Below are 12500 nucleotides of genomic sequence, written 5' to 3'. Positions count from 1 at the left end.
ACACATAGAGAACCACAGGAACACATAGAGAACTACAGGAACAGAGAGAGAACTACAGGAACACATAGAGAACTAAAGGAACACAGAGAGAACTACAGGAACACTACAGGAACAAATAGAGAACTACAGGAACACAGAGAGAACTACAGGAACACTACAGGAACACATAGAGAACTACAGGAACACATAGAGAACTACAGGAACACAGAGAGAACTACAGGAACACTACAGGAACACAGAGAGAACTACAGGAACACATAGAGAACTACAGGAACACATAGAGAACTACAGGAACACAGAGAGAACTACAGGAACACATAGAGAACTACAGGAACACAGAGAGAACTACAGGAACACTACAGGAACACAGAGAACTACAGGAACACATAGAGAACTACAGGAACACATAGAGAACTACAGGAACACATAGAGAACTACAGGAACCCTACATGAACACAGAGAACTACAGGAACACATAGAGAACTACAGGAACTACAGGAACACAGAGAGAACTACAGGAACACATAGAGAGCTACAGGAACTACAGGAACACATAGATAACTACAGGAACTACAGGAACACATAGAGAACTACAGGAAAACAGAGAGAACTACAGGAACACATAGAGAACTACAGGAACATATAGAAAACTACAGGAACACTACAGGAACACAGAGAGAACTACAGGAACACATAGAGAACTACAGGAACTACAGGAACACATAGAGAACTACAGGAACTACAGGAACTACTGTGTGAGCTGAATTAGTATTGATACTGCTAGGAGAGGTGTGAAAACTGGAAGATGTTATATATATATATATATATATATATATATATATATATATATATATATATATATATATATATATATATATATATTTATGATCCAAGTCACGTATTCGGTTTCGTTGTCAGAGGTCTTCCAGTTTGTCCAAAGGTCTTCTCATCAGGGCTCTGTGAATAAAGAACTATGGCAGATGTGTAATGTGTAATTTATAAGTTATCCCCAAGTTAACAATATATATAAATGATGGGTTTAAACAATAAGCACTGATCACTCCTGTGGAGAAACACGTCTGATCAAGTTAACCCTGAAACATGTGTGTTTATAGATCTGCTGATAACAGATAGTGAGAGGTCAGAGGTCAGGAGACCCTCGTTGGTCTCTCTGTTCATCACTTTGTTCACTCTCCTGGAGACCCTCGTTAGTCTCTCTGTTCATCACTTTGTTTACTCTCCAGGAGACCCTCGTTGGTCTCTCTGTTCATCACTTTGTTTACTCTCCTGGAGACCCTCGTTAGTCTCTCTGTTCATCACTTTGTTTACTCTCCAGGAGACCCTCGTTGGTCTCTCTGTTCATCACTTTGTTTACTCTCCTGGAGACCCTCGTTGGTCTCTCTCTGTTCATCACGTTGTTTACTCTCCTGGAGACCCTCGTTAGTCTCTCTGTTCATCACTTTGTTTACTCTCCTGGAGACCCTCTTTGGTCTCTCTGTTCATCACTTTGTTTACTCTCCTGGAGACCCTCTTTGGTCTCTCTGTTCATCACTTTGTTTACTCCCCTGGAGACCCTCGTTGGTCTCTCTCTGTTCATCACTTTGTTTACTCTCCTGGAGACCCTCGTTGGTCTCTCTCTGTTCATCACTTTGTTTACTCTCCAGGAGACCCTCATTGGTCTCTCTGTTCATCACTTTGTTTACTCTCCAGGAGACCCTCACTGGTCTTTCTGTTCATCACTTTGTTTACTCTCCTGGAGACCCTCGTTGGACTCTGTTCATCACTTTGTTTACTCTCCAGGAGACCCTCACTGGTCTCTCTGTTCATCACTTTGTTTACTCTCCAGGAGACCCTCACTGGTCTCTCTGTTCATCACTTTGTTTACTCTCCTGGAGACCCTCGTTGGACTCTGTTCATCACTTTGTTTACTCTCCTGGAGACCCTCATTGGTCTCTCTGTTCATCACTTTGTTTACTCTCCTGGAGACCCTCGTTGGTCTCTCTCTGTTCATCACTTTGTTTACTCTCCTGGAGATCCTCGTTGGTCTCTCTGTTCATCACTTTGTTTACTCTCCTGGAGACGCTCGTTGGTCTCTCTGTTCATCACTTTGTTTACTCTCCTGGAGACCCTCGTTGGTCTCTCTCTGTTCATCACTTTGTTTACTGTCCTGGAGACCCTCGTTGGTCTCTCTGTTCATCACTTTGTTTACTCTCCAGGAGACCCTCTTTGGTCTCTCTGTTCATCACTTTGTTTACTCTCCAGGAGACCCTCTTGGGTCTCTCTGTTCATCACTTTGTTTACTCTCCTGGAGACCCTCGTTGGACTCTCTCTGTTCATCACTTTGTTTACTCTCCAGGAGACCCTCGTTGGTCTCTCTGTTCATCACTTTGTTTACTCTCCTGGAGACCCTCGTTGGACTCTCTCTGTTCATCACTTTGTTTACTGTCCTGGAGACCCTCGTTGGTCTCTCTGTTCATCACTTTGTTTACTCTCCTGGAGACCCTCGTTGGACTCTCACTGTTCATCACTTTGTTTACTCTCCTGGAGACCCTCGTTGGTCTCTCTGTTCATCACTTTGTTTACTCTCCTGGAGACCCTCGTTGGTCTCTCTGTTCATCACTTTGTTTACTCCACTTTAAATATAATTCACTGTAGTTTACTATTATTAATGTTTTATTGTTAATATTAATGTGTTGATGTTGTTGTTATTATTATGAATGTGTTGTTGTTATTATAATGTGTTGTTGTTGTTATAATGTGTTGTCGTTGTTATTAAAGTGTTGTTGTTGTTTACCTGTCTCCCTGCAGATGTGGATGAGTGCGTTGCTGCTGACGAGGATCTCCTCTGCGATCATTTCTGTCACAACTTCATCGGGGGGTTCTACTGCTCCTGTCGCTACGGTTACCAGCTGCATGCCGACAACCGAACCTGCACAGGTGAGACCAACCTGAGACCAACCTGAGACTAACCTGAGACCAACCTGAGACTCACCTGAGACTAACCTGAGACCAACCTGAGACTCACCTGAGACTAACCTGAGACCAACCTGAGACCAACCTGAGACTCACCTGAGACTAACCTGAGACCAACCTGAGACTAACCTGAGACCAACCTGAGACCAACCGGAGACTCACCTGAGACTAACCTGAGACCAACCTGAGACTCACCTGAGACTAACCTGAGACTAACCTGAGACCAACATGAGACTCACCTGAGACCAACCTGAGACTCACCTGAGACTAACCTGAGACTAACCTGAGACCAACATGAGACTCACCTGAGACCAACCGGAGACTCACCTGAGACTAACCTGAGAACAACCTGAGACTCACCTGAGACTAACCTGAGACTAACCTGAGACCAACATGAGACTCACCTGAGACCAACCTGAGACTCACCTGAGACCCACCTGAGACTCACCTGAGACTAACCTGAGACTAACCTGAGACCAACCTGAGACCAACCTGAGACCAACCTGAGACTAACCTGAGACCAACCTGAGACTCACCTGAGACTAACCTGAGACTAACCTGAGACCAACCTGAGACTCACCTGAGACCAACCTGAGACCAACCTGAGACTAACCTGACATCAACCTGAGACTCACCTGAGACTCACCTGAGACTAACCTGAGACTCACCTGAGACTAACCTGAGACCAACCTGAGACCAACCTGAGACCAACCTGAGACTAACCTGAGACTAACCTGAGACTAACCTGAGACCAACATGAGACTCACCTGAGACCAACCTGAGACTCACCTGAGACCAACCTGAGACTCACCTGAGACTAACCTGAGACTAACCTGAGACCAACCTGAGACCAACCTGAGAGCAACCTGAGACCAACCTGAGACTAACCTGAGACCAACCTGAGACTCACCTGAGACTAACCTGAGACTAACCTGAGACCAACCTGAGACTCACCTGAGACCAACCTGAGACCAACCTGAGACTAACCTGACATCAACCTGAGACTCACCTGAGACTCACCTGAGACTAACCTGAGACTCACCTGAGACTAACCTGAGACCAACCTGAGACCAACCTGAGACCAACCTGAGATTAACCTGAGACTAACCTGAGACTAACCTGAGACCAACATGAGACTCACCTGAGACCAACCTGAGACTCACCTGAGACCAACCTGAGACTCACCTGAGACTAACCTGAGACTAACCTGAGACCAACCTGAGACCAACCTGAGAGCAACCTGAGACTAACCTGAGACCAACCTGAGACTCACCTGAGACTAACCTGAGACTAACCTGAGACCAACCTGAGACTCACCTGAGACCAACCTGAGACCAACCTGAGACTAACCTGACATCAACCTGAGACTCACCTGAGACTCACCTGAGACTAACCTGAGACTCACCTGAGACTAACCTGAGACCAACCTGAGACTCACCTGAGACCAACCTGAGACCAACCTGAGACTAACCTGAGACTAACCTGACGTCAACCTGAGACTCACCTGAGACTAATCCTAACTAACCTGAGACTCACCTGAGACTAACCTGAGACCAACCTGAGACCAACCTGAGAAAAACCTGAGACCAACCTGAGACCAACCTTAGACTAACCTGAGACTCACCTGAGACTCACCTGAGACCAACCTGAGACCAACCTGAGACTAACCTGAGACTAACCTGACATCAACCTGAGACTCACCTGAGACTAACCTGAGACTCACCTGAGACTCACCTGAGACCAATCTGAGACCAACCTGAGACTAACCTGAGACTAACCTGAGACTCACCTGAGACTAACCTGAGACCAACCTGAGACCAACCCGAGACTCACTTGAGACTCACCTGAGACCAACCTGAGACTCACCTGAGACTAACCTGAGACCAACCTGACACCAACCTGAGACTCACCTGAGAGCAACCTGAGACTCACTTGAGACTAACCTGAGACTAACCTCAGACTCACTTGAGACTAACCTGACACCAACCTGAGACTCACTTGAGACTAACCTGACACTAACCTGAGACTCACTTGAGACTAACCTGAGACTAACCTGAGACTCACTTGAGACTAACCTGACACCAACCTGAGACTCACTTGAGACTAACCTGAGACTAACCTGAGAGCAACCTGAGACCAACCTGAGACTCACCTGAGAGCAACCTGAGACTCACTTGAGACTAACCTGAGACTAACCTCAGACTCACTTGAGACTAACCTGACACCAACCTGAGACTCACTTGAGACTAACCTGACACTAACCTGAGACTCACTTGAGACTAACCTGACACCAACCTGAGACTCACTTGAGACTAACCTGAGACTAACCTGACACCAAGCTGAGACTCACCTGAGACTAAACTGACACCAACCTGAGACTCACTTGAGACTAACCTGAGACTCACCTGAGACCAACCGGAGACTCACCTGAGACTAACCTGAGAACAACCTGAGACTCACCTGAGACTAACCTGAGACTAACCTGAGACCAACATGAGACTCACCTGAGACCAACCTGAGACTCACCTGAGACCCACCTGAGACTCACCTGAGACTAACCTGAGACTAACCTGAGACCAACCTGAGACCAACCTGAGACCAACCTGAGACTAACCTGAGACCAACCTGAGACTCACCTGAGACTAACCTGAGACTAACCTGAGACCAACCTGAGACTCACCTGAGACCAACCTGAGACCAACCTGAGACTAACCTGACATCAACCTGAGACTCACCTGAGACTCACCTGAGACTCACCTGAGACTCACCTGAGACTAACCTGAGACTCACCTGAGACCAACCTGAGACCAACCTGAGACCAACCTGAGACTAACCTGAGACTAACCTGAGACTAACCTGAGACCAACATGAGACTCACCTGAGACCAACCTGAGACTCACCTGAGACCAACCTGAGACTCACCTGAGACTAACCTGAGACTAACCTGAGACTAACCTGAGACCAACCTGAGACCAACCTGAGAGCAACCTGAGACCAACCTGAGACTAACCTGAGACCAACCTGAGACTCACCTGAGACTAACCTGAGACTAACCTGAGACCAACCTGAGACTCACCTGAGACCAACCTGAGACCAACCTGAGACTAACCTGACATCAACCTGAGACTCACCTGAGACTCACCTGAGACTAACCTGAGACTCACCTGAGACTAACCTGAGACCAACCTGAGACCAACCTGAGACCAACCTGAGATTAACCTGAGACTAACCTGAGACTAACCTGAGACCAACATGAGACTCACCTGAGACCAACCTGAGACTCACCTGAGACCAACCTGAGACTCACCTGAGACTAACCTGAGACTAACCTGAGACCAACCTGAGACCAACCTGAGAGCAACCTGAGACTAACCTGAGACCAACCTGAGACTCACCTGAGACTAACCTGAGACTAACCTGAGACCAACCTGAGACTCACCTGAGACCAACCTGAGACCAACCTGAGACTCACCTGAGACTAACCTGAGACTAACCTGAGACCAACCTGAGACTCACCTGAGACCAACCTGAGACCAACCTGAGACTAACCTGAGACTAACCTGACGTCAACCTGAGACTCACCTGAGACTAACCCTAACTAACCTGAGACTCACCTGAGACTAACCTGAGACCAACCTGAGACCAACCTGAGAAAAACCTGAGACCAACCTGAGACCAACCTTAGACTAACCTGAGACCAACCTGAGACTCACCTGAGACTAACCTGAGACTCACCTGAGACTCACCTGAGACTCACCTGAGACCAACCTGAGACCAACCTGAGACTAACCTGAGACTAACCTGACATCAACCTGAGACTCACCTGAGACTAACCTGAGACTCACCTGAGACTCACCTGAGACCAACCTGAGACCAACCTGAGACCAACCCGAGACTCACTTGAGACTCACCTGAGACCAACCTGAGACTCACCTGAGACTAACCTGAGACCAACCTGACACCAACCTGAGACTCACCTGAGAGCAACCTGAGACTCACTTGAGACTAACCTGAGACTAACCTCAGACTCACTTGAGACTAACCTGACACCAACCTGAGACTCACTTGAGACTAACCTGACACTAACCTGAGACTCACTTGAGACTAACCTGACACCAACCTGAGACTCACTTGAGACTAACCTGAGACTAACCTGACACCAACCTGAGACTCACCTGAGACTAAACTGACACCAACCTGAGACTCACTTGAGACTAACCTGAGACTAACCTGACACCAACCTGAGACTCACCTGAGACTAAACTGACACCAACCTGAGACTCACTTGAGACTAACCTGAGACTAACCTGACACCAACCTGAGACTCACTTGAGACTAACCTGAGACTAAACTGACACCAACCTGAGACTCACTTGAGACTAACCTGAGACTAACCTGAGACTCACTTGAGACTAACCTGACACCAACCTGAGACTCACTTGAGACTAACCTGAGACTAACCTGAGACTCACCTGAGACTAACCTGACACCAACCTGAGACTCACTTGAGACTAACCTGAGACTAACCTGAGACTCACCTGAGACTAACCTGACACCAACCTGAGACTCACTTGAGACTAACCTGAGACTAACCTGAGACTCACCTGAGACTAACCTAACACCAACCTGACACCAACCTTAGACTAACCTGAGACACATCTGAGACTTACCTGAGACTAACCATAGACTATCCTGACACCAACCTTAGACTCACCTGAGACTAACCTGACACCAACTTCAGACTCACCTGAGACTAACCTGACACCAACCGGACACCAACCTGAGACTCACTTGAAACTAACCTGAGACTAACCTGACACCAACCCCTGACACCAACCTGAGACTAACCTGAGACTAACCTGACACCAACTTTAGACTAACCTGAGACCCACCTGAGACTTACCTGAGAGTAACCTGAGACTAACCTGACACCAACCTGACACCAACCTTAGACTCACCTGAGACTAACCTGACACAAACCTGAGACTCACCTGAGACCAACCTGAGACTCACCTGAGACTTACCTGACACCAACCTGAGACTCACCTGAGACCTACCTGACACCAACCTGAGACTCACCTGAGACCAACCTGAGACTCACCTGAGACTAACCTGAGACTCACCTGAGACTAACCTGAGACGAACCTGAGACCAACCTGAGACTAACCTGAGACTAACCTGAGATCAACCGGACACCAACCTGAGACTAACCTGAAACTAACCTGAGACTCACCTGAGACTAACCTGAGACTAACCTGAGATCAACCGGACACCAACCTGAGACTAACCTGAAACTAACCTGAGACTTACCTGAGACTAACCTGAGACTAACCTGACACCAACCTTAGACTAACCTGAGACCCACCTGAGACTTACCTGAGACTAACCTGAGACTAACCTGACACCAACCTGAGACTCACCTGAGACTAACCTGACACCAACCTGAGACTAACCTGAGACTAACCTGAGACTAACCTGAGACTAACCTGAGACTCACCTGAGACTAACCTGAGACTCACCTGAGACTAACCTGACACCAACCTGAGACTAACCTGAGACTCACTCTTCAGTGTCCTCTGACAGGGCTCAACATTAAGGGCTGCCCGATGGCCCGGGGCCATCTAGTATTTAGCTCGGGCCATGAAGCCTCACCTGCTGGTTGCCCGATCGGGCAATCTATTATGCCAGTCTCATGCAGCTCGCGGATCAGTAATGACTGACCCGACAGTAAAACTAAACATATCTATAACTAGTTACGGTAGTTTGAGAGGTCATTAAAATAGCTCCGTCTGATATTCTAACCTGAAGTGTGTGTTTTGTCCGCTCACCGCTGCATGTGATCATGCAGAGCTGCGTGTCGACTCGTCAGCAGCAGCTGATCTCTCTCTCCAGTCAGATTAGACTTCACTCACGTTTATGTCCATATCGATCAGACCCAGCTAGTTCTAGCTAATTATATGACTACCTGCTTATTAAAAGACACCTAAACAATAAGTGTCGCTATGCAACCGGGTGAGGCCACAAAGTATAGCGCAGCATTATGCATTTGTTTACATGCCCACAATCAACCCATACAGGACATCTCTTTCTCCACATTAATTGTTAGACATTAGAATTGACTCTTCTTGTCTGTCACATACTCTTCTTGTCTGTCACATAACTGGCGCAACTGAAGCGGTATTGCGCTAAAGGGAAATTATTTTGACCGGACCTTTTTGACCGAAGAGAAATGGATTTAACTTCTGTTAGACAGCTATCATGTTGAATAAATATTTACTGTGAATGTATGCAAACATGTATGGCATATAGCTGTCTAACAGAAGTTAAATTAATTTCTCACTTATTCTGACAATGAACTGAACCCCAAATGAAAGAACCCAATAAAAAGAGTTGTTAAATAATAGTGAAGTAACGTTGTGATAACAATAACTCATCTCTCTCTCGAATTTTCTTTTTGAGCTTTGCCAAAAGCCACTGTGTCAAGTGTCCTACTTGGGTTGCCGTCCGGAGTTCTCCAATATGGCGGACCATCTCGCACATGCGCAGTACAGATCGGGCAGGGGGACGGATCAGGTAGTGACAGCCGGCTAACGGGAACTCTGACGTCGCCATGTTGTGTGCTTTGTGGATGCGCTCGGCTCCTCTCGACTGCTGCTCGGGTCTGCTCGGTCAGCTTCCGGATGAGGAAGCATTCGTTCGACCAATTTACAGTAGATAACATTAGAAACATTTTGAACAGGGGCCATAATAGTGTAAATAATGTTTGTTTTGGCAGTTACAACTGAATGTAATGTTTTCTACTTTTCTACATCTGGGAAGGCATTTGCCTTCATCAGATGGAAAGTGTCTTGACCAACAACTGAAGTATTTCTTATAGCTATGCAGGGCATGCAAGAGAGCAAACACAAACAAGAGCAAACAAACAAGTGAAATGAAGAATAAAATTGAAATTGTACAATATAATATTGTGCTGGTTCATCTTATAATTCAGTCTAGAGAATGCACCAGACAGCATCTAAGACCTGCAAACATCTAAGTGTTCTCGGGGAGGCCCCCCAAACCCTTCGTGCGTCATTTGGTCTGCGCGCATTTTTCAAGGCAATCTCTATTGGGCTCAGGGCCATCTGTAAATTAGCTTAGATGGCCCACAGGGTGCGGCACACTCTTTAGTGTCCCCTGGTCTCCCAGCTGTGTGTGTCACTCTTTAGTGTCCCCTGGTCTCCGAGCTGTGGACGTCACTCTTTAGTGTCCCCTGGTCTCCCAGCTGTGTGTGTCACTCTTTAGTGTCCCCTGGTCTCCGAGCTGTGGACGTCACTCTTTAGTGTCCCCTGGTCTCCCAGCTGTGTGTGTCACTCTTTAGTGTCCCCTGGTCTCCCAGCTGTGTGTGTCACTCTTTAGTGTCCCCTGGTCTCCCAGCTGTGGACGTCACTCTTTAGTGTCCCCCGGTCTCCCAGCTGTGTGTGTCACTCTTTAGTGTCCCCTGGTCTCCCAGCTGTGTGTGTCACTCTTTAGTGTCCCCTGGTCTCCCAGCTGTGTGTGTCACTCTTTAGTGTCCCCTGGTCTCCCAGCTGTGTGTGTCACTCTTTAGTGTCCCCTGGTCTCCCAGCTGTGTGCGTCACTCTTTAGTGTCCCCTGGTCTCTCAGCTGTGTGCGTCACTCTTTAGTGTCCCCTGGTCTCCCAGCTGTGTGCATCACTCTTTAGTGTCTCCTGCTTTCTCAGCTGTGTGCGTCACTCTTTAGTGTCCCCTGGTCTCCCAGCTGTTAGCATCACTCTTTAGTGTCCCCTGCTCTCTCAGCTGTGTGCGTCACTCTTTAGTGTCCCCTGGTCTCCAGCTGTGTGCGTCACTCTTTAGTGTCCCCTGCTCTCCAGCTGTGTGTGTCACTCTTTAGTGTCCCCTGGTCTCCCAGCTGTGTGTGTCACTCTTTAGTGTCCCCTGGTCTCCCAGCTGTGTGTGTCACTCTTTAGTGTTCCCTGGTCTCCCAGCTGTGTGCCTCACTCTTTAGTGTCCCCTGGCCTCCCAGCTGTGTGTGTCACTCTTTAGTGTCCCCTGGTCTCCCAGCTGTGTGCCTCACTCTTTAGTGTCCCCTGGCCTCTGTTGTATTTTGAGCTTCTTCAGCGTTTTGTATTTGCAGCATTTGGTTTCTGCAGCTTTCAGTAAACGCTGCATGTCTCCTCAAGCTGCTGAATGTTCTCTAAACGCTGCATGTCATTGATAAAGCGCTATAATAAATATAAGGATTATTATTATTATTATAATTATTCACGAATGAAAGTCAAACACACTGTTTTATTGTGTGCCTGTCGAGATAAGCAATTAATTGACTTATCGTACGATAAACAAAAATGAACTCGATACATTGCCATTTACTTGAGGATGTGACTAGCAGTTTTAAAGAATGTACTTGAATTATTATTATATATTATCATGATGTCAGTGGTCTAAAATGCTCATACAACGGTGCCGACAATATTATCGTTTATCGCAATAATTTCAAGGAAAATGTATCCAACAAAATTCATTATCGTGAGAGGCTTATACATGAAACACACACACACAAATCTACAGACTTACTCCAAACTGCCAAATATATGAATTAACACACTCTCACTCTCATATGCTCTTTGACTTTGTTTTGGCCAAGTAGAACAATAAGCAGCAGACTTTTACTTTTTTATCATTTCTACTGGATCTTTGATCAATGCGGGTCGGCAGTATCTCCGGAATATCTGTGTTGGGTAATCTATGGTAGGGCTAACCCATAGAGAGGTGGGGCTCGAGTCAGTATTTGGAATGTAATTACACACACGCTCCCCTTGACAGTGAAACGCCACGCGTGAGGTTTAGATTATTTCCCTGTCTCAATCCAAATTGAACTGTATGAAATAAAAAGGCACATTTGTCTTGTAGTAAATAAAAAGGGCGACCTGAAGCCAATCCTGCAATTTCCCCACAAGTGAAAGATCTGACATGCTGAAAACCCAACCCCTGCAGGGGGGGGGGGGGGGGATTCTCCCCCAGGAAACTTTTTGAAATACTAACATAAAATGCACATTCTGGTGCTCTCTTGAGAAGAAAATAAATACATCTATTACTACACGACATATTTAAAAAAATGAATGCCATTTTAGTTTTGTGTTACTTTGTTCTGAAAGCTGCACCTGCTGCTCCTCACAGAGAGAAGAGGGAAGAGGCTGTGTGAATGACTTTACATTGTGGATAAGGGTGGATAGCCCCCATTGTTCTGTGAGTCAAAATGAAAGACAGCCCACACACCTATCAATCATCAAACCGTGGGCTCTTATTTCATTACGTGTTGATTTCTATCAACAGGATGTATATAGAGATGTACTACAGCAAAAGTATTCTTCGTCGGGACTTCCTGTAAAAACACCACGCCGTCATCTTGATTCAGATTGGCCAGAAGACATTATCAAAGATGTTCTATTGAGAAGACGATCACTACGTGACAAAAGTTTTCAAAACCGTTTCTAGTCTTTGGTATTCTTGTTTTTGGCGTGAGAATAG

The 12500-nt window shown here is 46.6% G+C and overlaps 1 protein-coding gene across 1 annotated transcript in view; it reads left to right on the top strand.

Annotated features, from left to right (window-relative positions):
* Positions 1-12500, top strand: part of masp1 (MBL associated serine protease 1) — a 70534-nt gene that overhangs the window by 3286 nt on the left and 54748 nt on the right. The window contains exon 4 of the mRNA XM_079676628.1: positions 2809-2937. Coding sequence (XP_079532754.1) covers positions 2809-2937 — 129 coding nt within the window. The remainder of the gene's footprint in view (positions 1-2808; positions 2938-12500) is intronic.

The sequence above is a fragment of the Notothenia rossii genome (assembly GCF_949606895.1).
Source record: "Notothenia rossii genome assembly, chromosome: 4".
Lineage (NCBI taxonomy): Eukaryota > Metazoa > Chordata > Actinopteri > Perciformes > Nototheniidae > Notothenia > Notothenia rossii.
The sequence above is the reverse complement of the archived record's forward strand: the minus strand, read 5'-3'. Positions and strand labels throughout refer to the sequence as shown.